Below are 26,025 nucleotides of genomic sequence, written 5' to 3' on the forward strand. Positions count from 1 at the left end.
GTCGTGAGGGGGTGTCAGTAGGGTTGCCGAAGACCAGCAGAAAACACAGTATTTGCTGTTGGTCATGGGGGTTCTGTGTGGGAAGTTTGGCCCAATTCTATTGTTGGTGGGGTTCAGAATGCTCTTTGATTGTAGGGGAACTATAAATCCCAGCAACTACAACTCCCAAATGTCAAGGTCTATTTTCCCCAAACTCCACCAGTGTTCACATTTGGGCATATTGAATATTGCTAAGTTTGGTCCAGATCCATCATTGAGTCCACAGTGCTCTCTGGATATAGGTGAACTACAACTCCAAAACTCAAGGTCAATGCCCACCAAACCCTACCAGTATTTTTCTGTTGATTGTGGAAATTCTGTGTGCCAAGTTTGGTTGAATTCCATCATTGGTGGAGTTCAGAATGCTCTTTGTAAGTGAACTATATATCCCAGCAACTACAAATCCCAAATGACAAAATCAATATCCCCCAACCCCACCAGTATTCAAATTGTCAGAAGAGAATCCTCCTGGAACATATATTCAAATTTGGATGTATCGGGTATTGCAGTTCATAACAGTAGCAAAATTACAGTTACAAAGTCACCACAACACGAGAAACTGTATTAAAGGGTCGCGGCATAAGAAAGGTTGAAAACTACTGGGTTAAACCCTTGTGTTGCCAGGACTGGTGACCGATATGTCAGCGGTTCAAATCTGGGGAGAGCGGGTTGAGCTCTCTCTGTCAGCTCCAGCTCCCCATGCCAGAACATGAGAGAAGCCTCCCACAAGGATGGTAAAACATCAAACTTCTGGGCGTCCCCTGGGCAACGTACTTGCAGACAGCCAATTCTCTCACACCAGAAACAACTTGCAGTATGTGGCTTCCTCTCACATATTTATACATGGCTGTCATATCTCCTCTCAGCCTTCTCTTCTTCAGGCTAAACATGCCCAGCTCCTTAAGCCGCTCCTCATAGGGCTTGTTCTCCAGACCCTTGATCATTTTAGTTGCCCTCCTCTGGACACATTCCAGCTTGTCAATATGTCTCTTCAATTGTGGTGCCCAGAATTGGACACAATATTCCAGGTGTGGTCTAACCAAAGCGGAATAGAGGGGTAGCATTACTTCCCTACATCTAGACACTATGCTCCTATTAATGCAGGCCAAAATCCCATTGGCTTTTTTTGCCGCTACATTACATTGTTGGCTCACGTTTAACTTGTTGTCCACGAGGACTCCAAGATCTTTTTCACAAGTACTGCTCTCGAGCCAGGCATTGTCCCCCATTTTGTATCTTTGCATTTCGTTTTTTCCTGCCAAAGTGGAGTATCTTGCATTTGTCCCTGTTGAACTTCATTTTGTTAGTTTTGGTTAGTTTCATTCTGTAGTACGTTCTAGATCTTCTGTGGTATGTTCTAGACCTTGCCATGTCACAAGCAGTAATGGTCTGGGAGAGGAGGACCAAGCATGGGCAAACTTCAGCCCTCCCTCCAGGTGTTTTGGACTTCAACTCCCACAATTCCTAACAGCCTCACAATCAGGGACAGCTAATCACCTCTCAACAAAGGATGCCCCCAGGCAGTAAGAAGCCACCCCATGAAACTCCTAGGCCATTCAATGCTGATCAAAGTGGCCAATTGAAACATTCACACGCACCTCCAGCAGTCAAGAGTTCTTTCTCCCACCCTGGATATTCCAAAGATATATAAATCCCATTTTCCTAGTTTCCAACAGACCTCTCAACCTGAGAATGCCTGCCATAGATGCAGGTGAGACGTCAGGGGGGAATACTTCTGGAATATGGCTATACAGCCCGAAAAACTACAGCAACCCAGCCTCAGGCCCTTTCCTTTTACCCCTCAGTCGCCTGGACAACTTGCTGAGGCGTTTTTTCTGTTTGTGTAAAATGTTTTCCTCAAAGCACACACACAAAATTGGCAAGAGTAAGGAACACAGAGACATACGCGCGCGAGCAGGAGGGGGGAATGGGGCGTGCAGCGCGTGCCAGCTCCCCTCTCCCCGAGGGAACGCCGTCCCTGAAAAGCGGCGCGTGCCCCCGGCGGTTTGTGCCTCAGCCGCAATCTGCTGCACCCCGGCCCCGCCCCCTAACGGCTCCTGCGCGCGACGCCTGCCCAGAAGGGAAAAGAAAAGGCGGGAAACGGTGGAGGGGGAAGGTGAGGGAGTGAACAACCCTGTCAGGATATGCTCGGGTGCACCTGAATTCATGCAGCTTGTCATCACCTGAACTGCCACGGATTCCTGCGATTTGTGGTTCAGCCTGCTCAGCCAAAGACTGCTAGTACCTCACCAAAATATACAGCTCTTAATATTCCATAGCATTGAGCCATGGAAGTTAAAGTGGAGTCAGATTACATTCATTCCACAGTGTAAATCAGGTATGGGCAAACTTGGGCCCTCCAGGTGTTTTGGACTTCAACTCCCACCCTTTCTAGCAGCCTCAGATCCCTTCCTTTCCCCTCTCAGCCGCTTAAACATTTCAGAACTGGGACGGAATTAGTCTTCCAATTACTGTCAACTCTGAAACAACAACTGCACAAATGCCACTGGTGCTGTGTGGCCATGAAATTTGGCAAGCTAGGATGGGAAGTGCTCTTGTCAAATATGAGGTTCCTCATGAGGTGTCAATGTCAGATACACCTGGCAAGTATCAAACAACTTCTATAGCTGCAGGTGTGGGTGACAGTCATATGGCCTTCAACATATAGATTGCAACTCCCAGCCTTCCTCACCACAGGTTTTCTGTCCAGGGACTGGTGAGAGCTGCAGTGGAATAATGTGCAGGCAGTGCCCAAATTACAAAAAAGTTTCTGTAGGTATGTTTCTAAGCTGAATTTGACTCTTTTAAGTCAGAACAGATACATTTTAGGTGTAACCCCAGCCACATACACACACATACATATAGGCAGGTGCACGCGCACACATATATAATATATACTTATACACATATACATACATTTATATTATTCTATCTGATTTGTCATCGATCCAGTCCTTTGGGCTTCAGCCAAATCAACCATTTGCCAAAATATACGATCCTGTGTTTTTCTTTTCCATATATATTAGCTTTGGATAGCATAGAGAATTTATTTATTTAATTAATTAATTAATTTGTGGCATTTGTATGCCGCCCTTCTCACCCCGAAGGGGACTCAGAGCGGCTTACAAGATATATTTTCATACAATATATTATATTATTAGCATAGTACAATATCAGTATTATATATTACTGATAGGTTTAACACTTCTGTAGTTTTTTTTTTTTTACTGTCTGTGCCTCTGTTCAGAAGATTTCACCTCACTTTCTAGGAGCACCTGGTGGTGCAATGGGTTAAACCCTTGTGCCGTCATGACTGCTGACTGAAAGGTCAGCGGTTCAAATCCAGGGAACTGGGTGAACTCTTGTCTGTCAGCTCCAGCTTCTCATGCGAGGACATGAGAGAAGCCTCCCACAGGATGGTGAAACATCTGGGCGTCCCCTGGGCAACATCCTTGCAGATGGCCAATTCTCTCACACCAGAAGCGACTTGCAGTTTCTCAAGTCGCTCCTGACACACAAAAAAAATCAATTTCTGTCCCTCTGATAATTGGATTTTGAAAAATTTGGCTTGTTGTGGAAACAAGGATTTGTGAGAAAGCTTCAGTGGAAATACCTTTTCCCCATGGTAAATCAGGATGGGTAGATTTCTCTAATTTCCTATGGGTATATTTCTCTCATTCCTTTTGTCTCAGCCCCGTTCTTAACTAGTTGTTTGGGTACATGAATCTCAGCCTTATGTTATAGCTATTGCCATCAGGGAGCAATAATTACTTATTATTCCCTATCTTTCTATGTTAACATGAACAAAATGAGAGTTGCTGAAGCTTCAAACATCTTGTGTAATTTAAGCCATTTCCTTTCTAGGATATTTCATAACACTGTCTTGTGGCATCTTAAAGCAGGAGTGGATAACAATGACCTTCCAGATGTTGGAGTGTATTTCTTTTCTTTCCAAATTAAGACACTTCTAAAAGTCCAGTCAGTCACACCATGCTGTTTTCTCTTCAATCTTTATATTTAATTTTGTTTCTTTTTTCAACTTGGACTCGCTTTCCAGGCACCAGGCAAAATGTGGGTCATTTCTGAGAGTCTTATGCCAAGGAGGCAACCGGCCAATACCGTAAAGAAGCTCAGTCCCCTTGATGGGATAAAGAATTACTGCCTCATGATACCATTTCCAAAGCAATTCAATGTATCATTCAATGTACTGGAATGTGTTCAACCTATTTCAATGTATCTTTTAATTTCTCAGGAACTCTGTACTGCTGTATCTGGGGAAACTTTTAGGTACTTAGGTAAATCTTAGGTAATTGGGTACTGTTCCATTATCCAGACAGAGGCCAAAAGGGGGTTGGACTGGATGGCCCGCGAAGTCTCTTCCAACTCTATGATTCTAGATCCCAATATAAGGATTGCCTTCTCACACTGCGAGAAAACGGAACACTAGTACTTAGCATGAAGATGCCTTTCATAGGATCAAAGAGTTGGAAGAGACCTCATGGGCCATCCAGTCCAACTCCCTGCCAAGAAGCAGGAATATTGCATTCAAATCACCCCTGACAGATGGCCATCCAGCCCCTGTTTAAAAGCTTCCAAAGAAGGAGCCTCCACCACACTCCGGGGCAGAGAGTTCCACTGCTGAACGGCTCTCACAGTCAGGAAGTTCTTCTTCATGTTCAGATGGAATCTCCTGTCTTTTCTGCAGTTGTGGCGAAGGAATCCTTTCTACTCAGGCTGGTGCATTTTTCTTTTTGTTTTCAAAACTGATGGTATATATGATTATCTAGAGCTTTGTTATTCCATCACTGGGAAAGAGGGCTGGCTCTCCCATCTAAGGTAAAACGAATTACAGTATAGGCATTAAACAAAGGCCTGCTTATAAAAAGTGTGAAAGGAGCAATGCCCATCATCATCATAATCATCATCATCATTATTAGATACAACAAGATTAGTACACAACAAACAAGATCACTATGCTGGCATTATTATTATTATTATTATTATTATTACTATTATTTATTTTATATCCCACCTTTCTCCCTATGGGGACTCAAGATTTCCCCTGTTTCTGCTGGTAATTCCACCTCCCCAGTTCCCATTTCATGAATGAGTGCTGTTTCCACAACAGCCACATGGGCGGGGGGAATAATAGGAAAACAAGAGGAAACGGTTTTACTCCTTCAAACTCCCGTCCCCCCATAAAATGATCTCCAATAGAATGGGATATGATGCAGAAAAAGGTGTGTGATATGGCTTTCACAAGTGAGGGAGAGAAAGTTTAATGAAAACTAGATATTGTGGCTTGTAAAAAAAGTGCCTTAGTGAAAAGAAGCACTTTTCACTAAGGCATGGTTCCCAAACTCAGTTTCTCCAAATGTTTGGACGTCATCTCAGAATTCCTGACTTACAGCCAAGCTGCCTGGATCTTCTGAGAGTTGATGTCCAAAACACTTGGAGGAATAGCATTCGGAAACCACTGCAAAAAAAGCTGATATGGAATAGAAATCTAAATATTTATTTGTATTACATTATAAATAGTTTTAACTATTAGTTTTCAATAGTATGTTTTCTTTCCTAGGTATTATTGAGACCACTATTAATTCCAACTGCAGTTGCAAATAGCTGTGCTTCTTATGACCAAATCAAAGGAACTGTTAATAATTCTACAATGTTACAGCCATTACCAAGTGACTCTGGTGGTAAGTGTCTTTGAAATATGAATGTGTAAGTGTTCATATCTGCTGAGATTTTTCTTCTTTTTAAATCCCTACATAGGAGAGTTTAATTATAGTACTGCTTCATATAAAAGTGCTTTCTCTGAGTTTGCAGGCATCCCTCCAGTGTCATATATCATCATTGTGATTATTGTGTTACTGGCACAGCTGTTGACTACTCAGGCAAAAAATCTTCTTCAGCTCACATTTTTGTGGTCCATTGTGACCACATTATTGCCACACACATCCTCAGTAAATCGAAGAGATGTTTGGGTGAGCACTGAGTATCACAATACTTTGCTGTATTTCCAGCCATGGCTACTCCATTTTCCCCTTTATAAATGCAAAAAACATAGGTGTATGTATGGCTGCATTTTATATGTATTCCTCAACAAGGCAGTGGACATCTTATTAAGCAAAGTGCTTCAATGTGTTATAGGTGAGCTAATACAGGCACCATCTGATTGCAGTTTTCCAACCAGGAAGAAAGACTTGTTACTTTCTCAAACTCGCACTGTACTCACTGACCGTCCTCCTCCTCCTTTTTCCTCTGCCCTGACTATAAAACTGCAGCTGGATCATGTCTGGAATTCATTCTCCCCGCCACCACTAGCAACTAATTGACTGCAGAGATGGGTTTCATGTCATCAGTTGGAGCTGAATAGGAACATTGCACAGGGAGGCACTGGATAGATACCTCCTTTGTCAACAAGCTTAAAATTTCATACACCAGCTTATGTTAACTAGAAACTGCTAGCCTTAGCCAGTGAAGAACTACAAAAATGTAATATTACCTACATATTTTTCTATTTCCATAATTTTTCTATTTTGTTTTGCATAATAGAAACCTGCAATGGTACCAGTGCTTTATCTCAAGATGGTGCTTCTGTCTGTGATGAACTTGTAAGTATACATTTTATTTTTTCCTAATATTACTACTTTGTTAGGACCTATGAGTTGGAGCACCTATGAGTTGAACTATTTTTTCCTATGACCCCTTGATGGACTTCAATTGCTGTACAAAGAACTATAACGACACTTTATTTAAAAATTTATATCATTATCATATTTATTTTGATTTGATTTTTTTACTATTTCTGTGTATTTTAATTGAACGGAGGAATAGAAATACTATACATGTACAAACATGCAAGGACCAAAGTAGGACATAGCTATCATCTTATCCTAAGACTACAGAATTTCTTCATAAGGCTTGCTGAAGGGCTTCATCAAGTGCCTTAGAAGTCCAAGATTATAACTACCAGACCTTACATAACGAAATAGTTCCAAAGACACTAAGCACAGCCACTGCCAGCAAAATTACCCAGAGTTGTCAAAATACACACTCATTTTCACAGTGTCTCTGAACATGAGAATATATTTTTCAGGAAAGGTTTTACCACAAAAATAGTGTTCGGAATTTCCAGGACATTTCATTGCACATCTCATCCTCAGAATTCAGGGAACTTATGATTGGGGTGGATACTATTTTAGTCACCATTACAGGTATGGAAGCAAGGGATGGTAAATATCATACTGTGACAGATATGGCACATGAAAAGAGATATCAAGGACATTACAGAGAAAATCACATGGCTATGAGACATATAGAGAAAAAATAACCCATAAATTCAAGACAACCTGATCCAGAAACAATAACAGCAGCATTGTTGACATCAATTAACTACTCCACATGTATTTGTGATCTAGATAAAACAAACACTGAAAACAGAATGAAGCCCACTTACAAAACTTTAGCGATCTGATGATATGACAATTCCATCTAATCACACAAAGAGGAGGAACAAAAATGAGCTCAAAAAGAGGGATCTTGACACAGATGCAGAATCAGCTCCCACACTTCTTTCCTTCATATCTTCCTCACCAGGTGCAATGTTGAAGAATCCCTAATTCAACAGATCTTAACCAGTTTATCCAGGAATATTGTAAACAGTAGATGGTGTCACATTGATAAACAAAATTCTACTCTAGCAGAATTCAATATGATTAGAAAGGAAATGTTAAAAATGAGACAAGTAATTTTACAAAACAATCTTGTTTTTGATTTTGTGCTAGCCTCCAAAGGAGGAATGTGTGCCTTAATAACAAAATGTTCAAAAAATTGATACTAAAAAAGAATAGAAAATGAGACAGAAATAATCAACACTGAATAGAAAAGTTATAACAAACTGATAGTCTTGGTTTTCAGTGTTTTGAACTGTTTTACGGGTTGTATGGCCATGTCCCAGTAGCATTCTCATCTGACGTTTTGCCTTCATCTGTGTCTGGCATCTTCCGAGGTTCTGTTTTACAAGTTATTTGATATGTTTTGCTAAAGAGTTGTGACCACACTGTAAGCATATCACCATAGCTAGCCTTTGCTGACAAGGGGTTTGCTGCTCTTTATAGAAAACTACAGTCAATGACCCCACTAAGCATTTTCTTTTTATGATCTTAATAGTGAAGCTTTGAGAGTTTCACCAAATCCTTTTTGACAAATTATATTAATTGAGTAAATAATCATCTAATAAAAACTGCAGCATGGCTGAGTCTTTCAGTGACAACCTGCCGTGCACCTCGTTATAGGCTTCCTGGAAGCATCTATCTAAGAGGATGCTGGACTAAAGGGGTATGATTAAAGAGGGCTCCTTGATATTCTTAGAAATAATTCTGTTTCTAGGAAATAGATATAAAAGTTTAAATAATTACTCCTTTATGTTATCCTAAAAATCAATAGAGTTGAAAGTTATGTTTTTCTAATTTATTAAAACTCAAGATAGTGCAACATATTGCTTTTAGATTCTTTCCTTATGTTTTCTTTATTAGTCTGTAAAATATACTGAATATTTTTTTTAAATAGCTGTAAAATGGCAGTATACATTGCCAATTCTACATATCAATTTAATTTTCCTATTATAAATGTACTATTCAAACAAGTTTATTTTCCACTTCTTCTTCCAGTGAAAAAATATCCACCCTTTAACATAAACTTCTTTATATTTCAGACTGAAGTCAAAGACGCAATTGTTAGTATTACAACTAATAAATCAGAAGAAGTTTTTCAAAATTCAGATAGTGAAGAAAACAGCCACAACCTACCAGTTTCACAAAATGTGATAGAAGAAGCACCCACCTGTTCTCAGAAAAATTATTCCAGTCCTCAAATGGTAATTATTATTATTTTATTATTATTATTTATTATTTGATGCACTTATTAACCGCCATTCTCAGCCCATAAGGGCGACTCATGGCGGTGTACAGTACACATAGAAGACAATTACAAAAGCCATTTTCAACAACATATAAACAATACACAAATTACAGACTACACTAAAAATCCGCTTCGTCTCTTAGTGGAATCATAGCCAATCTCATATTCCTTGTTCCATTCCAGTTCTCATTACCGTATTGCTTTGTTATTTAGCACTTAATTAAATGCCCTCTCGAACAGCCATGTCTTAAGGCTTCTCCGAAAGGACATGAGGGAGGGCGCCTGTCTGATGTAAGCAGGGAGAGTGTTCCACAGCCGGGGGGCCACCACCGAGAAGGCCCTCTCCCTCGTCCCCGCCAGCCGTGCCTGTGACGCAGGCGGGATCGAGAGAAGGGCCTCCCCAGACGATCTCAAGGTCCTCGTGGGCTCGTAGGCCAAGATGCGGTCGGAAAGGTATTTTGGGCCGGAACCGTTTAGGGCTTTGTAGGCCAAAACCAGCACCTTGAATTGGGTCCGGTAGCAAATCGGCAGCCAGTGGAGCTGGGACAACAAGGGCGTTGTATGCTCCCTGCCACCCGCTCCAGTTAGTAACATGGCTGCCGCGCGCTGAACCAGCTGAAGCTTCCGGGCCGTCTTCAAGGGCAGCCCCACGTAGAGAGCGTTGCAGTAATCCAGGCGGGATGTGACAAGAGCGTGTACCACCGTGGCCAAGTCAGACTTCCCGAGATACGGGCGCAGCTGGCGCACGAGCCTGAGCTGTGCAAATGCTCCCCTGGTCACCGCTGAAACCTGGGGATCCAGGCTCAACGATGAGTCCAGGGTCACACCCAAGCTGCGAACCTGCGCCTTCAAGGGGAGTGCGACCCCGTCCAGCACAGGCTGTAACCCTATACCCCGTTCGGCCTTGCGACTGACCAGGAGTACCTCTGTCTTGTCTGGATTTAGTTTCAGTTTGTTCGCCCTCATCCAGACCGTTACAGCGGCCAGGCACCGGTTCAGGACCTCGACAGCCTCCTTAGTAGCAGGTGGGAAGGAGTGACAGAGTTGGACATCATCTGCGTACAGATGACACCGCACCCCGAAACTCCGGATGATCTCACCCAGCGGCTTCATGTAGATATTAAACAGCATGGGGGACAGTATGGAACCCTGTGGCACCCCACAAGTCAAAGGTTGTGGTGTGGAACAGGAGTCCCCCAATAACACCTTCTGGGTGCGGCCCTCCAGAAATGACTGGAGCCACTGCAAAGCAATGCCCCCAAGACCCATTTCCGCAAGGCGCCCCAGAAGGATACCGTGGTCGACGGTATCGAAGGCCGCTGAGAGGTCCAGGAGCACCAACAGGGACACACTCCCCCTGTCTAGCTCCCGGCGCAGATCATCCACTAAGGCGACCAGGACCGTCTCGGTACCATGCCCCGGTCTGAAACCAGACTGTGCCGGATCCAGATAATTATTGTCTCTTACTGATCCCACTGAATGTCTGTTTTTAATCCAGTGGAACGGAGAGATATTTTATAGAATAACCTTCTCTGGATGGTGTCACACAAACAGTAAGAAAGTTCTATTTTGAGTAGAGGTGGGGAAGTTCTACAGTAGCAGTGAACGTTGAGTTGGGAGTTGCATGCAAGAGCATGGGGCCTAGGTTTACCTTTTCCTCCCATGTTTCTCTCCCACATATGTAAGCACTTAAATACATCTTTTAAGTCCTGTAGTGCATAAGATCAAAATCTCAAACAAACTTATTTAGTAGTAAGACTCTTCTTGATGTTCTATGGCTCTTACTCTCTAGTAAGGGTGCATAATGCTGACATGCATTATGCATGTCAATTCTCTCAACAATAAGCAAATACTGGCCTTGAGCTTTATAAACTGTAATAAAACTGTTCATTTTATTAAGAACTCATTTACATAAATAATTTTGCTGTATTGAAAATGAAAACTATTGAAATAAATCATAATTCTTTTTACATTCCAGATAATCTGTCAACTGAAAAGTGGCACTCATATATTCTGCATCAACAATACTGAAACAAGAGAGTTGAAAGCAGTGCATTTGGTTCCTCACAATCAAGAGCAGCAAAAGTATCTCCAGCCAGGTATTGCAATTCTGGAAAATAAAGACAATATATCAGGTATTATTCTAATCATTTAACATTTTGCTAATTTCTAACTTTCTATGTAGATCAAAGGCAGAGGAACCTATTGCATGTGAAGTCAAAATAGGTTCAGGTCACAAAACAGTTACTGTATATGAGCATTGTTGGCACCCAGGATCTCAGCAGGCTCTAAGATCTGCGGGGGAAGCCCTTCTCTTGGTCTCACAACTACTGAAGTATGGTTGGTAGGGATGAGAGAGAGGGCCTTCTCAGTGGTGGCCCCCCCAGCTCTGGAATGGCCTTCCTAGAGAGATTAGGTTAGCTCATTCTCTTCAAGCTTTCCGATCCAATCTAAAAACATGGTTTTTAAAATAAATCTTTGATCTTGAGTAGATTTCAAGGGTTAGTCTGAGAACTTGGCAGCTACACTTCGGTACTGGGTTTGTTAATCGAAAACAGTTTTATCCACAGTAATGACTGCTTCTTATGAATTTGGAATTTTAATTTTATTATGTGATATTTTATGGATGTCTGTTCATGTATTTATCACTTTGGTAAAGGTTTCCCCTAATATTAAGTCTAGTTGAGTCCGACTCTGGGGAATGGTGCTCTTCTTCATTTCTAGGCTGAAAAGCCGCCATTGTCCTTTTGGTCAGCAAGTTCAGCAACTCAGTGGTTGAACCCACTGCACCACCAGGGGATGTCTATGTAATTTTTTCTATTTTATGTGCGGTATGTTGGAATGCTTTATTAGGAGCCCCGAGTCCCTTTGGGGAGATGGTGGTGGGGTACTACTACTACTACTACTAATTATTATTATTATTATTATTATTATTATTATTATTATTTACCTTAGAGAAATAGAACATTCAATCTGAGGGTTCACTTACATTCTCTTTAATATTCTTTACTGTTCTGTGCAAAGTGAGAATCATTTTGTTGGAGATGGCAATGCATTTTTGCTCAGTCTTCCAGAGGATAGAACACTAACTCTAGAAATATCCCAATACTATTTATAAGAATGTAGTGAACATTCAACCAGTAATGGTAATAAAAAGAGGCATCCCACTAAAATGCAGAGGCAAGCAGTATCCTGTCTACATCCCATGGACTTAGGTCAAAGCAGAATAGGGTGTGGGAAAGATGGGGAAGTTTCTCTTCAGGCCCTAACTAGGAACTCATCTACACTGACCATTCAATACAGTTTGAAACTAGCTTCAAACTGCATCATCCAAATAATACATACCACCAAAGTGCACTGCAGCCCTTCGGGGAGATGGAAGCAGGGTATAAAAATAAAGTTGTTATTATTATTATTATTATTATTATTATTATTATTATTATTATGAAAAGGTTTTTAAGCACATCAAGCAAAGTTGGGAGGGAGTCAGGGATAAGCCCCTGAATACGTATCAATCACCCCCAAATGTTAACCACATCACATGGCTAAATCAGAATGCGAATTGGATTGCAGATGCCTGCCTGTGCTGAAGTGCTTTGTAAAATTTGGAAGGCAGAAGTAGAGGGATGCGATTTTTTTCACATTTAGACTCTTATGAAATTACTACACGTTGAGCAACCATTACCTGGAATTCTGAAATCCAGAATGCTCCAAAAATCTAAAACTTTCAACTTAAGTGGCTGAGATAGTGACACATGTGCTTTTTGATGGATCAAAGTGCACAAAGTTTGTTTCAAGAAAATATTATATATTGTATAAACTTATCTTCAGGCTATGTGTATGAAGAGTATGTGTGACATAGATGAATTTTGTGTTTCAATTTGGATCGCATCTCCAAAATACCTCTTTAAAGCTATTCCAAAGCACAAAATCCAAAACATTTCTGGTCTCCAACATTTTGGATAAAGCAGTATATAGAAACACTGAAAACCATGGAAAGCAAAAAAACAAAACAAACTTGCTACATTTACTCAAACTGCCCACAAGATGTCAATGTTTCATCAATGATAATGATAAAGACATTTGCTGTTATAATTAGCTTACAAGATATAAATGGTCAGTATAGTAACAGCATTTCACTAAGTGTTTTTCCTACACGATTATTTTCTTACAAGTATTATTATGTATGCAATAGTTTTCCCTTTGAATAATGACACAAGTAGAAAATTGAACAGGAAGGAATCTTTCCTGAGTTTTCATTTTTAAAATGTCAGGTGTCAAAGGAACCATTAAAATATGCCAAATGTGCATTTAAAATGCCCTCAAACATCTCTACAACAGCACACGCTACTTGTAATTGCATATTATATCTGTTATAAACATTTCCTTCTAACATTAGTACAGAACAATCATATATATTTGAGATAGTGAACAGAAATAAAACGGCGAAAAATGTCCCTTGCCACAGGCTGCCATAACAATGAGGAGGGGTAGAAAGACTGCAGATGGCACCAATTGACACTAAAATGGTTGACCCAAAGGGGCTCTTCCTCTCGCCCTCTATCTGCTCCAGGTAGCATAAGTGAAAGGCAGAATGGGGTCTCCCCTTCTCTCCTTTCTCTTTTCTCCCTTTCTCTGAAAGCGTTGGCACCAAACCAGGAACCATCCCAGTGCCATGATGTTTTTCAAACAAATGCAATCGATGGGGAGTTCTTCTTTTGCTAGGATGATGGCGGGGGAGGAAGAAGCCTTCTATCCAGGACAAGCGTTTCACCTTTCTTGCTGCTCGAGTGGCAACAGTAGCACCTGGCTGATTTGTGGTGGGGATGGAAAGCAGCAGAGTGCCAGCTTAGCTCGCCAAGTTATCAAGAAGGGCTGACTTCCCAGTATTTATAGCCATGTGAACTCCTAGCCATCAGGGCTACTTGCCTTCCCTTTACTGGGTGATACTGATCCTAGTGATGCCATACTGGTTGATACTAGCCCTAAGCACAGTGATAGAATTTCATATTAACAGTGTTTATAGCACACTGCAACTGATGATATATGGAACATGGCCATACAGCCTGAAAAAACTATACAAAAATCATAGTACAGACCCCATCAAGAGACATCTAGGCTGACCCCCTTCTTCTGGGCAGAAAGAACCATTCAAACTCTCCTGACATCCACTTGCTTCCTCTGCTGAGTTGGAGGGGACCCTCAAGACACATTCATCCGTTTATTACTATTTACAGGTGCAGTCAATCAGTTTTGGCTAATGAGCAGGAAAGCATTATAGGAAATGTAGTTTAACAGCAGGACCTTTTGCAATCTCTACCATTGGGGGCCTGGCCTTCACAATCTATAGTTAAAGATGGCTGTGATTAGTCATGCCCATTGCTTCCCTCCTTACATTGCCAGCGGAAGGCATGAGATTTTAAAAAGTCCTTTGCCTTTACCAGAGTTGTTTAACTCCGACGCCCATCCCCTCAACTCTTCCACCTCTTGTCAAGACTTAGCTCTCCCCAAGATTCCACAGTATCTCCCGATTGCCAATCCCCTCCACTAGAAAACCCCGGAAACGTGTCACTAGATGTTGCTTGAGAAAACACATCTCGAACCTCTTGCACCTTGGTCCAATCCAGTGATTCATCCTCATCCCCATCACTCCCAGACCCATCATTCCCAGAGAAACCCATGAAATCCTCCTCTTCTGTGGGAGCAGTAAGTATATCCCGAATCTTCTTCCACTGTTGCTCCTCATCCGATTCCTGCTCCCGAGTAACCCTCTTAGTTCCCCTATTCACATCCACTGTATCACCTTCCTCCTACTCACTCATTTCACTCTCAGAAAACCCTTCGAAGGAATCTTCATCAGTGGGTAACATAAGTATCTCCCAGATCCTCTTCCTCTGTAGCTCCTCATCTAACTCTTGAGCACTCCCTTTCCCTCTTCTAACACCCTTACTACCAGTTGCAGTGTTGCTAACAGACTCTACTACAACAAGAATACTTTTCAACAACAGCTATAATAAAAACAGCTATAAAAACAGCTATAATAAAAAAATTAAAAATGAGCCTCTCTTTGTTGCTCAAAGCAGAGTACAACATCAAAATAAGACATAAAACACTATTAAAATACATAAAACAAGATACATAGAGTTAAAATACTAGCTGAAATCCACTGATAAAATGCAGATTAAAATTCATAACTGAAAACGAAACGGGTAGACCTGCTGGAAGAGATGGGTCTTCGGTTGCATCGTAAGGCATGAACAGTTGAATCTGTGGATATGGAAAGCTAATTGTAATTGAAATATTGCCACTTCAAATTATTAATCCAGCTAATCAGTACTCTGCTCAATGGCAATAATCCCCCATGATAGAAACCAGGAATCTTTCTAAAAAGCCTATCTGGAAATATAGGCTGTCCCTTGCTTAGAAATCCTTTCTTTTTTCTTTTTTTAAATAATGGGATATATTTTTGGCTGGGCATAACGTAATAGGAAAAATGCCAAACTCAGTAAACACCCATTTATCTAGTAAAGAATCAGAATAATTAATATTTCTGTACTCAATTGTCTGAACTGTTGACGTTATGTATCTAGAAATATACTTGTTTTCATTTTAGCCACCTTGAATCATGATTTAGTCCTGGTTGGGAAACAAAATTTGTAATAGTAACAACAATAATGGTAGTAAGCCTTAGAATGACCTCACTTTAATAACCATTTTCTTCATTAGAGGCAAGTAACTCTGTAACATCTGTACTGGGACAGTTTCTGCCAGTTATGGGTAAACTGAATGTATGTGCACAAGAGGTAAGTGTCTTCCTCCCCCCAGCTTTTCCTTCAGGCAAGTGTTTTCCAGTTTGACAGTCCTTATGCTTTTAACTCTTTTCCTTTCTGCTAAATGACTTAAACATTTTTAACCGCCAACATGATCTGCTTAACTTGTCTCATATTTCTGTGTTGCCACTCGAGGTCTTGTTTATATATTTTTAATTAAGCTTCATGGTTCTGCTGAAAAGTAGCTTTCTTTTTCATTATGCTTCTTATATCCATTTTTGAGAATTTAAGCAACATGCATTCCCCATAAAATAACCTTCAATAGCAGTTTATGAAACATAAAAGTTACAGCTGAACAAAATGACAAAAATACTTTTAAAATCCAAAAAAGGCATGTACTATGAAATTACAAAACACAAAAGACATACTGAAGAGACAGAAAGTGGAAAATGTAGCAGGAAAAAGTTTAGAGGAAGGGGAAATGACAGTACTATACTATGCAAATGGAAAATAATTTATTGTGTATCTTTGAAAATATATAAAGTGTATCCATTGAAACCATTTATCAGGCCTTCCTAAAATACTCAGAAAGATTTTTTGACTATTTGAGGATAAAATTCTTTATATATATATATATATATATATATATATATATATGTTTAAAGTATAATATATCTGTTTAAAGTATAATTTATCCCTACATTTATTACATTATCCTACATTTATTTATTTACATTTATTTACATTTATTTATCCTACATTTATTAGTAGGATTTATGAATATTTTGTCTGTTCGTGTTTATGTATTTTTATATTGTTTTCTTTTTAATTTGTATTAAAATTGTGATTTAATAAAAATATAATTTCTAACTTTTATTTGAGCAGCTTGATAATGGAGCCACACATGTCTGCCATTCAGATCCAAATTTTCAAGAATCAACAAAATTGGCTGCAGTTGGGTAAGAAAAATAGCTATCACTAGAGTCAATATAAGAACCTTTTTTCAATACTAAAAAAAATAATGCAAAATTCCTGTCGTTTACAGTGGTTTTCAATACAGAAAATAATTTTTACAAAATCTCAGATTTCTGCAGACGTAGTATTTTAGGATGAATTTAACACTATACAGATATCTCAATGGTTCGTGTCAGATATATATTCAGTTCCTGACTTGGCAAAATGCATAGCAAGTAAAAATTAAGCCACATTAGTGAATTAATTCTTGGAACATCCAATTGTTCTACCATATGTTGGTAATTCACATTTGAAGTATCTCAGGTTAGATCCTCTTAGTAACAATTTCAGGGAATAGTAGGAGGGAAAGAGGAAAAACCACATCATCAGATCACTTTTATGCATCTAAGTTTAAACCTGTATCTAATTTTAATGTATTTTTCCCCTCAATGATTTAGGTTGCCTTGTGGTTCCTGGGATGCAAAGTCAAAAAGGCCTTGTAACTGTACTAAGTCACAGTGTCTCAAATTGTGAGTAAATACATTTCTGGCACCATGCAGATTTTTATGTGACAAGACATGGTACAGAGAGCACGTTTGGTCCTATAAGATGGCAATATATGCAGCTTTCTTCTCTGTATGCATTGCGTCTGCAGATTCCTGTCCAGCTGAGTTGTTCAGAGTGCTGAGAGGCTTAACCCAGGTGCCCTCGCCTCCAAACTCATTATTAGAACCTTCAGTAGCTCACTGTGATGTTTTTAACACCCACTTCATGGATAAAATATCTTGCATAAGAACCAACTCAGACACTGTCATTGGAGCAGAAGACAACAATGAGGTGTCCAGCAACTATGTGAGTGGAATTACACTGAATCAGTTTCAATTGGTGAGTGCTGTTGATGTGGACAAGCTGCTGAGGCTCCAACTTCAAGCAGTCTGGGATGACACATACTTCCTTGACTCATTTCAAACCAGCTTCAGAGCAGCATATGGAGTTGAGAATGCTTTGGTCACCTTAGTGGATGATTTCCGTCTCAACACCAACAGGGGGAGTGTGTCCGTGTTGGTACTTTTAGACCTCTCAGCAGCCTTCAATACCATCAACCATAGTGTCCTTCTGGAATGGGGGGGGGGCTGGGTATTGGAGACACTGTGCTACAGTGGTACTGGTCATCCCTCTCAGGCCAGTTCCAGATGATAGCAGTGGGGATAACTGCCCTTCAAAACAGGAGCTTCTATGTGGTATCCCACATGGTGCCATTCTATCCCCAATGCTTTTTAATATTTATATGAAAGCCTTGAGAGAGGTCATCCTTAGGCATGGGGCGGGGTGTTATCAGTATGCTGGTGACACCCAAATATATTTCTCCATGCCTTCAAAAGCAGCTACAGCTAAGGATAGCATGTGTCCTCTGAATGAATGCTTGGAGGAGGTAATGGGCTAGATGAAGAAAGACAAATTGAAACTGAATCCAGACAAAACAGGTGCTTGCCATCAAGGGTCCTAATCTGGGAATAGAGGTGTGTCAACCAGTCCTGGATGGGATTATACTCCCCCTGAAAGACTGTTTGTAGCTTGGGAGTGCTCCTGGATGCAACTCTCTAAATGTCAGCCCAGGTAGATGTGACGGTCAGGAATGCTTACTATCAGCTTCGGCTGATCCGCCAGCTGCACCCTTTCTTAGATTTGGAGGACCTGAAGATGGTAATGCACACACTGGTAACTTTAAGGTTGGACTTCTGCAGTGCCTCAACATTGGGCTACCATTGTACCAAGTTCAGAAACTCCAGCTGCCAGATTGGTTACAGGAATTTCTAGGAGTGAGCATATTCATCATCATCTTTGGCTATCACCTGTGTCTGAGTAAGATGACCTTCCAAGAGTAGAGTTTTGTTGATGGGTCCATAGGTGACTGTGGAGACATATTCTTTACCCACATGCTCTTCCACAGTGAGGACATTGGTTTCCAGATGGAAAGTGGTCCCAGTCAGGGTTGACTTGATGTGCCTTTCTCTTGACGTGTTTCTCCTTTTCGCCCTTCATTCATGCCTCTTTGAATTCCACAGCACTGTTGGTAACAGCTGACCTCCAGCTAGAGCACTGAAGGGCCAGTGCTTCTCAGTTCTCTGTATACATGCTACAGTTTTAAAGGTTGGCCTTAAGCTCACTTTAAATCTCTTTTCCTGTCTAACAATCTTCCATTTTCCATTTTTCAGTTGAGAGTAGAGTAACTGCTTTGGGAGATGGTGATCAGGCATTCGGACAACATGGCCTGTCCAACAGAGTTGATGCTGGAGGATAATTGTTGGTGGTCTTTGCTTCTTCCAGCATGCTGACATTTGCTCGCCTGTCTTCCCAAGATTTTTTGCAGGATTTTTCAGAGGCAACCCTGATGGAATTGTTCCAGGAGTTGAGTGTGATGTCTGTAGACAGTCCATGTTTCTCAGGGTTTGGAGAACAATAACTTTATAAAGAACATCTTGGTCTCCCTATGAATGTCCTGATCCTCAAACACTCTCTGCTCCATTCAGAAAAATGCTGCATTCACAGAGCTCAGGCGGTGTTGTATTTTAGTGTCGATGTTGATTTTTGTGGAGAGGTGGCTGCCAAGATAGTGAAAATGGTCAACATTTTCTAATGTTACATCATCAAGCTGTGTTTCTGGTATTGCAGAGGGATTGGTTGGTGCCCGTTGAAAGAACACTTTGGTTTTCTCGATTTTCAGTAAAAGGCCAAGCTTTTTGTATGCTTCTCCAAAGGCATTTAGAGTGGCTTGTAGGTCTTCTGAGGGGGAGTGAGCATGTTACATCAATCCTAAATTCACTCCACTGGCTGCTGATTAGTTTCCAGGCAAAGTACAAGGTGTTGATTTTTATCTTTAAAGTCCTACATGGTTTGGGTCCAGGTTACCTACAGAATCGCCTTCTCCTGTACAATCTGCCTTGCACACTTAGGTTCTCTGGGGGGAAGTTATTCCAACTAGTCACAAACTGGCTGGCAACCACCACCCAGAGGACCTTTTCATCAGCCCTCTGGTAGAGCTCCAACAACTCAATGAGCTGTCGGAATTTAAGATACAAGTAAAGACCTATCTCTTCCGGCAAGCCTATCCAGTTTTAATGGTGAATTTTAAATTCCACTGTATGGCTTGTCTGTGTGTGTGTATTTTGATAAGTATTTTATGGAGGCATCCTTTAATATGTGTATTTAAGGAGTATTTTAAAATGATTTTGTGTTTGTTTATGATTTAGTAATGCAGTAACCCACCTTGAGCTGTGAGGACAGGTGGCCAAGAAATAAAACTATTATTACTATTACTATTAAAAATAGGCCTAACTAATACCGTATCTCATACTATACTAAACTCTGCATTCACTTTATTTTAATATTGAAATCCAGTAATTGGAAGAAGATTAAGACAACGACAAACTTAATGCATATTAATGCAAAATAGTTTTACTGAATTAGACGTGATTCAATTTTTATTTAAAATATATTTCAAAAAAAATCTAGTTACTTAAAAGTTCTAGTTGCTTGATTTCCAACTAATTGAGAGTCTACTGTAGTTCATACTCATGTCAAAAGCATAGATCTTAAACATTATTTTTCTTACTTTATCCCAACATTGGGATAATTAAAAATAAACCATGCATATTGCTTTTCTATGTAAATACATGTTGAAAGTGTTCAACATCTGTTTGGCTTTCATTAATTTGTTTGGCTTTCATTAATTAGCAATAACAAATTGAATTTCAAGTACATGTTGAAAGAAAGCATTGACTGACTTAATAAATTCTGCACTTAACAGAACATTAAAACACTTTTAAAAGTAATACCAAGATCATTCTGTAGTACAATTACCTGTGTAGAAGAGGAATGCAATAAGATTGCCATAGTTATAGTGTCATAGAAACCTTACACATACATATTGGGCATTTTCTAGAATGGAATAGCCTTCTGTGCTTCCATAAAAGATCGAGTAGCTCCGCACCTTCCTAAGCTCTCAAGTGCATGTCATTGTTTTTGGATAATAAGATAGTCTTCATTTAGACACCTAGTAAAATTGTGGCTGCTTGCTAAAGTCTTTTGGACCTGTTTATGTCAAAATGCATGTACAGCTGGTTTGAAACTGTTATAACTTTCTCAGCCTGTTTTAACTTGTTCAAGTGCTTTGAGTTTATTTAAATTACCTGTTTTTAATTGTTTTAACCCGCATATGTAAGTTTTACTTAGTTATTTTACTAGAAATATTTAATAACAATAGGAATAACAGTGATAATATAATACACGGAACACTGATGAAGGTCAAAGAGCTCCCACCAAAACTATTTAGTTGGAGAAATGTGAAATATGGATTCGGCCATCTTCCATCAATACTATCATATGAAAGGTATCTTTTAATTTGGTACAGGGTTATTAATATCTCATTATATATGAAGTACAATATTTATCCCAGGACCATTTAGCAGGAATTGTGGTTTTCCTGAAAAAATATATATTGTGTCAACCTTAACGTCCTATCTTTCTAGAGATACATGGTAGCACATATAATTGTTGTTGTTTATTCATTCAGTCGCTTCCGACTCTTTGTGACCTCATGGACCAGCCAATACCAGAGCTCCTTGTTGGCCGTTGCCACCCCAAGCTCCTTCAAAGTTAAGCCAGTTACTTCAAGGATACCATCCATCCATTTTGTCCTTGGTCGGCCCCTCATCCTTTTTCCTTCCATTTTCCCCAGCATAATTGTCTTCTCTAACCTTTTCTCTTTAGTACATATACTTAGTATCACAGTTTCATAATCCTTTAGGCCACTTCTATAGTGCTGTATAATCCATATTATCAAAGGGGATAATCCACTTTATCTGTTCGGAACTGGATTATTTGAGTCTACACTGCCATATAATCCAGTTCAAAGCAGATAATCTGGATTTTATTTGGCAGTGTAGAAGGGGCCTTAACTAGAAATGAATGAATTATAAAATATATGTTGTATCCTTTTTTTGGTTAAATACAGGTACTGTGATTGCTTTGCCAATGGTGATTTCTGCTATAACTGCAACTGTAATAATTGTTACAATAATCCACAACATGAAATAGAACGGTTTAATGCCATTAAGGTAATATAAGTATGCCCTATTTTCTAATCTTTGCCCCAAAATGACTCATTCTGTTCTTTAAATTTATTAGTCTACTATGTTATTTTGAAAGCATATGCCGATCATTTCTTATTCTTCAGTCAAAAAATGTTGATTAAGCATACTCACTTTCCTCATAAAAGTCTCCTTTTGAATCAGTGCAACTTTAAACTACATAATCCACTAGAATTATAAAAATAAAAATATGTTGAAATGATAGTACAGGAACATCTTAATATCGGTACAATTTAGGCCCCTTATACAGTGCCATATAAACCAGATTATCAAAGTAGATAATCCATGTGATCTGCTTTCAACTGGATTATCTGATCCTACACTGCCAGTTCGGAATAGATAATCTGGAATTTATATGCAGTGTAGAAGGGGCTTTAGTTTTTTTAAAAAGCCGTAGGACCCTCCACATAGCCCTATATCCCAGAATATCAAGGCTGAAAATCCCACAGTATCTGCTTCGAAGTGGGTTATCTGAGGTCCCTTCCACACCGCTGGGATAACCCCGCTTAAAGCAGATACTGTGGCATTTTCTGCCTTGATATTCTGGGTTATATGGTTGTGTGGAAGGGCCCTGAGTCCACACTCAGATAATGTGGAATTTTCTATCTTGATAGTCTGGGATATAGGACTGTGTGTATTTTATGCAGTCTTTCAAAACCTGCCCAGGTCCCCTTTTCTTCCTCACCTTTGCCTTGCTGGAAATTTTTAACAGCATTGGCACTGGGAGATTGGTGAAGGAGGGATGGAGAAACACAGACTTTTGGTTTCAGGTTGCACAAATGTGCCTGCAGTGAACCATGCAATAAACTTGATACTGGTAAAGAATTGGATTCTACTCTAGTCGATCCTACTGTAGCTGTGTATGTCTGCTCTCAGTAGGCAAGCTAAGTGACAGCTTAGTAGAATCCCCTACTTAGCATTTTGAACAGTAAAACAGAGAGAAATTGTTGGAGTAGATATGCCTGCCTCACTAGTTCCATTCATCATGCTAAAAAGAAGGCATAGATCCATTTTGTTTTAATCACTCTAACGCAAATAATAAGAAAAAAATGGAGAGCTGTTAAAAAAACTGACTTGGAAGCATTTTTAGGTAATCTTTTGTTATTAAGTAAAAGCTAAAGAAAATACAAACTGAATAAGACATGTAACAAATACAAAGTACCCACAAGAAATCACACAATATAAAAGTTAAACACATACCTACACATGCCAAACTCCTTCATTTTATTATGGATCCTGCATGCCAAAAATTATTAAATTTTGTATACAGTTATAAAATATATGACTGTATAGTAGGCACATATATAGTAGTATATATATAGTATATACATATATAGTACATATATATAGTAAGTACTGGAGACCCCGGTGGCACAGTGGGTTAAACCACTGAGCTGCTGAGCTTGTTGACCGAAAGGCCGCAGGTTTGAGTCCGGGGAGCAGCGTGAGCTCCTGCTGTTAGGCTCAGCTTCTGCCAACCTAGCAGTTCGAAAACATGCAAATGTGACTAGATCAATAGGTACCGCTTCTGCGGGAAGGTAAGAGCGTTCCATGCAGTCATGTCGGCCACAGAACCTTGGAGGTGTCTATGGACAATGCCAGCTCTTTGGGTTAGAAACTGAGATGAGCATCACACCCCAAAGTCAGACACAACTGGACTTAATGTCAGGGGAAAATCTTTACCTTACCTATAGTAGGCACATAAATTGTAGGCCTACTGCTATAAGCATATTTTATTCAGTGCAACAAAGCCCCTTCTACACTGCTCTATAGCCCAGGATCTGATCCCAGATTATCTGCTTCAAACGATTATATGAGTCTCCACTGACATAATTTGGATAAATAGATCCTGGGATCAGATCCTGGGCAGTGTTGAAGGGGCCAGAGAGTTCATGTGATCAGCAGCATCCTTTGCAATCTAAAACATAATTACATGTCAGTAAGAGCACAGTTTAGAAGATATGAGCTGAACTTTTTATTTTATGCAGATCAAAGTTCTTGTCTTGTATATAAATAAAATGTTTTATTTTAGGCTTGTCTTGACAGAAACCCAGAAGCTTTTCTGCCAAAGATTGGAAAAGGAAAACTTGGAGATATCAAGCCCAGACATAACAAAGGATGTAACTGTAAGCGTTCGGGGTGCTTAAAGAATTACTGTGAATGCTTTGAGGTTTGTTGAATAAAATTTTCTCATCCAGCTTCATAAAAACATAGTATTAGAGGGGAGTGTGGGCACAGAATGGGAAAATACTCAGAAATTAGGACCTACCCTAATTCATTAACAAATGTGTGGTATAATTCTGGTCAGTGTATAAGTATAGAAAGGTAAATGGCCTTATGGCCTTTTTAGTGACAAATGTAGGAATGGGAACAATATATGTTACAGGATAAGCCACAAGATTCTACAAAACAGACATCCATAACATAGTCCAGTGCAGACTGAGAGGGACTCAGTAGGTAGAAAATAAGGACACACTGTTGAGGTTTGTTGGCATGCAGTATCCTAGAAGAGGGGATAGTTAAGGTCCTGACTAGAAACACTATCGCAATGCAAGATCGTGTCACAGGTCTTATTTGTTTATACTATTAATAAAGAAATAGTTTGCTTACTACTCTTGAGGATTTTTTAAAATGATGCTCACCAACACATTCATAAGACCATCTCAGCATCCTGAGAAAGGAGCATCAACAAGCCCTCTTATGGATAGACAAGGAGTTATGTAGAGACATACATCACTTTTGTATTTGAATTTTAAAATATGATCTCTTCATGATTTTTTTTCAATTTTGTAGGCTAAAATTATGTGTTCATCTATCTGTAAATGTGTTGGCTGCAAAAATTATGAAGAAAGCCCAGAGCGAAAAACACTAATCAATATGCCGAACGATATGGAGATTAAAAGTCATGAAGAAAATGATGCTGTATCATTTTCTAATTTAGAAATATGGTCAAATCCCAGAAAAGACAGGTAATTATTAAGGATTACCTGCGTAATACCCATACGTTTTCTAAGACATATATCTTTAAATAGATAGATCACTATTAAGCATATAAGAAATTTGATCATGATGGCAAACCCTTCACTCTAGCTCTTGGGTCCTTTCAACCTCTGTCTGTTATTCCCTGTTTCATTTTATCTGAAGGTATTCAGACTGACTTTGATTACTTGTTTCAGCATTACACTGTTGCAGAGGTACAATTATAAGCCACTCCGAGTCCCCATCGGGGAGATGGTGGCGGGGTATAAATAAAGATTATTATTATTATTATTATTATTATTATTATTATTGTTATTATTATTATTGTTATTATTATTATTCTGTTAGCTCTTTTGTGCCAGTATATGAAGGGCAGAAGAAGGATGTTTAACCCTAATTTGTTTGTTATCCTGAACCCTCTTTCTAGTCTACCTACTTTTCCTGCTAGTATTTCCTAATTGGGGGAAGGGGTGTGTGTTGCAGTTGGAAGGGTTAAACATGCTGTTCCTGCTGTTTGTTACAAACTGTTCTTGACCACTATGTATCTGTGCAGAGATGAATCTGGTTCCTTGATACATTTGTCTCCAAACATTTAACTCAACACTTGAGTATACTAGTATTACTGAGAGCCAACATGCCATAGTGGTTTAGGTGTTGAACTAGGTTCCTGGAGATCTGGGTTTGAATCCCCACTGAGTCATGGAAACCCCCAGGGTGACCTTGTGCCATTCACGCTCTCTCGTAGGCTGAGAGGGAGGAAATGACAAACCTCCCTTTGAATAAGTCTTGACAAGAAAATCCCATGTTGGTTTGCCTTAGGTTTGCCATAAGTCAGACTTGAACACAACAGCATATTACTGAATGCAATGGAAACTATTTTTGCATCCATCCATCCCCTCTCTCATTCTCTTTGTTTTTGTTTTTGTTCCAGTAGGCAATCTAATACATGTATATCATGGGAAGTGGTGGAGGCAACATGTGCCTGTCTCCTGGCACAAGCTGAAGAGGCAGAAAAAGAAGCTTACTCTGTTTGTTTAGCAGAACGAATGATCTTAGAAGAATTTGGGAGATGCTTATCACAGATTCTTCACTCTGAATTTAAATCTAAAGGACTGAAAGTTGAATAAAGCATCTCAGTTACCAATCCACAATATGATCTAAAGGGTTGCTTAGTAATTGCATTTGATGTTGGTAATGTTTATAAAAAT

At 39.6% G+C, this 26,025-nt stretch overlaps 1 protein-coding gene across 1 annotated transcript; it reads left to right on the forward strand.

Moving 5' to 3' along the window:
• The first annotated feature begins 1,966 nt into the window (after positions 1-1,966).
• Positions 1,967-26,025, forward strand: TESMIN (testis expressed metallothionein like protein). Its single transcript, XM_067466333.1, is given in 11 exon segments — positions 1,967-2,155; positions 6,501-6,656; positions 8,759-8,920; positions 10,943-11,099; positions 15,691-15,767; positions 16,620-16,693; positions 17,147-17,218; positions 21,703-21,814; positions 23,871-24,008; positions 24,632-24,807; positions 25,749-26,025. Coding segments are annotated over 11 exon segments (1,509 nt in total). The 3' UTR covers positions 25,945-26,025.

This window comes from Anolis sagrei, chromosome 1 (assembly GCF_037176765.1).
Source record: "Anolis sagrei isolate rAnoSag1 chromosome 1, rAnoSag1.mat, whole genome shotgun sequence".
Taxonomy (NCBI): Eukaryota; Metazoa; Chordata; class Lepidosauria; order Squamata; family Dactyloidae; genus Anolis; species Anolis sagrei.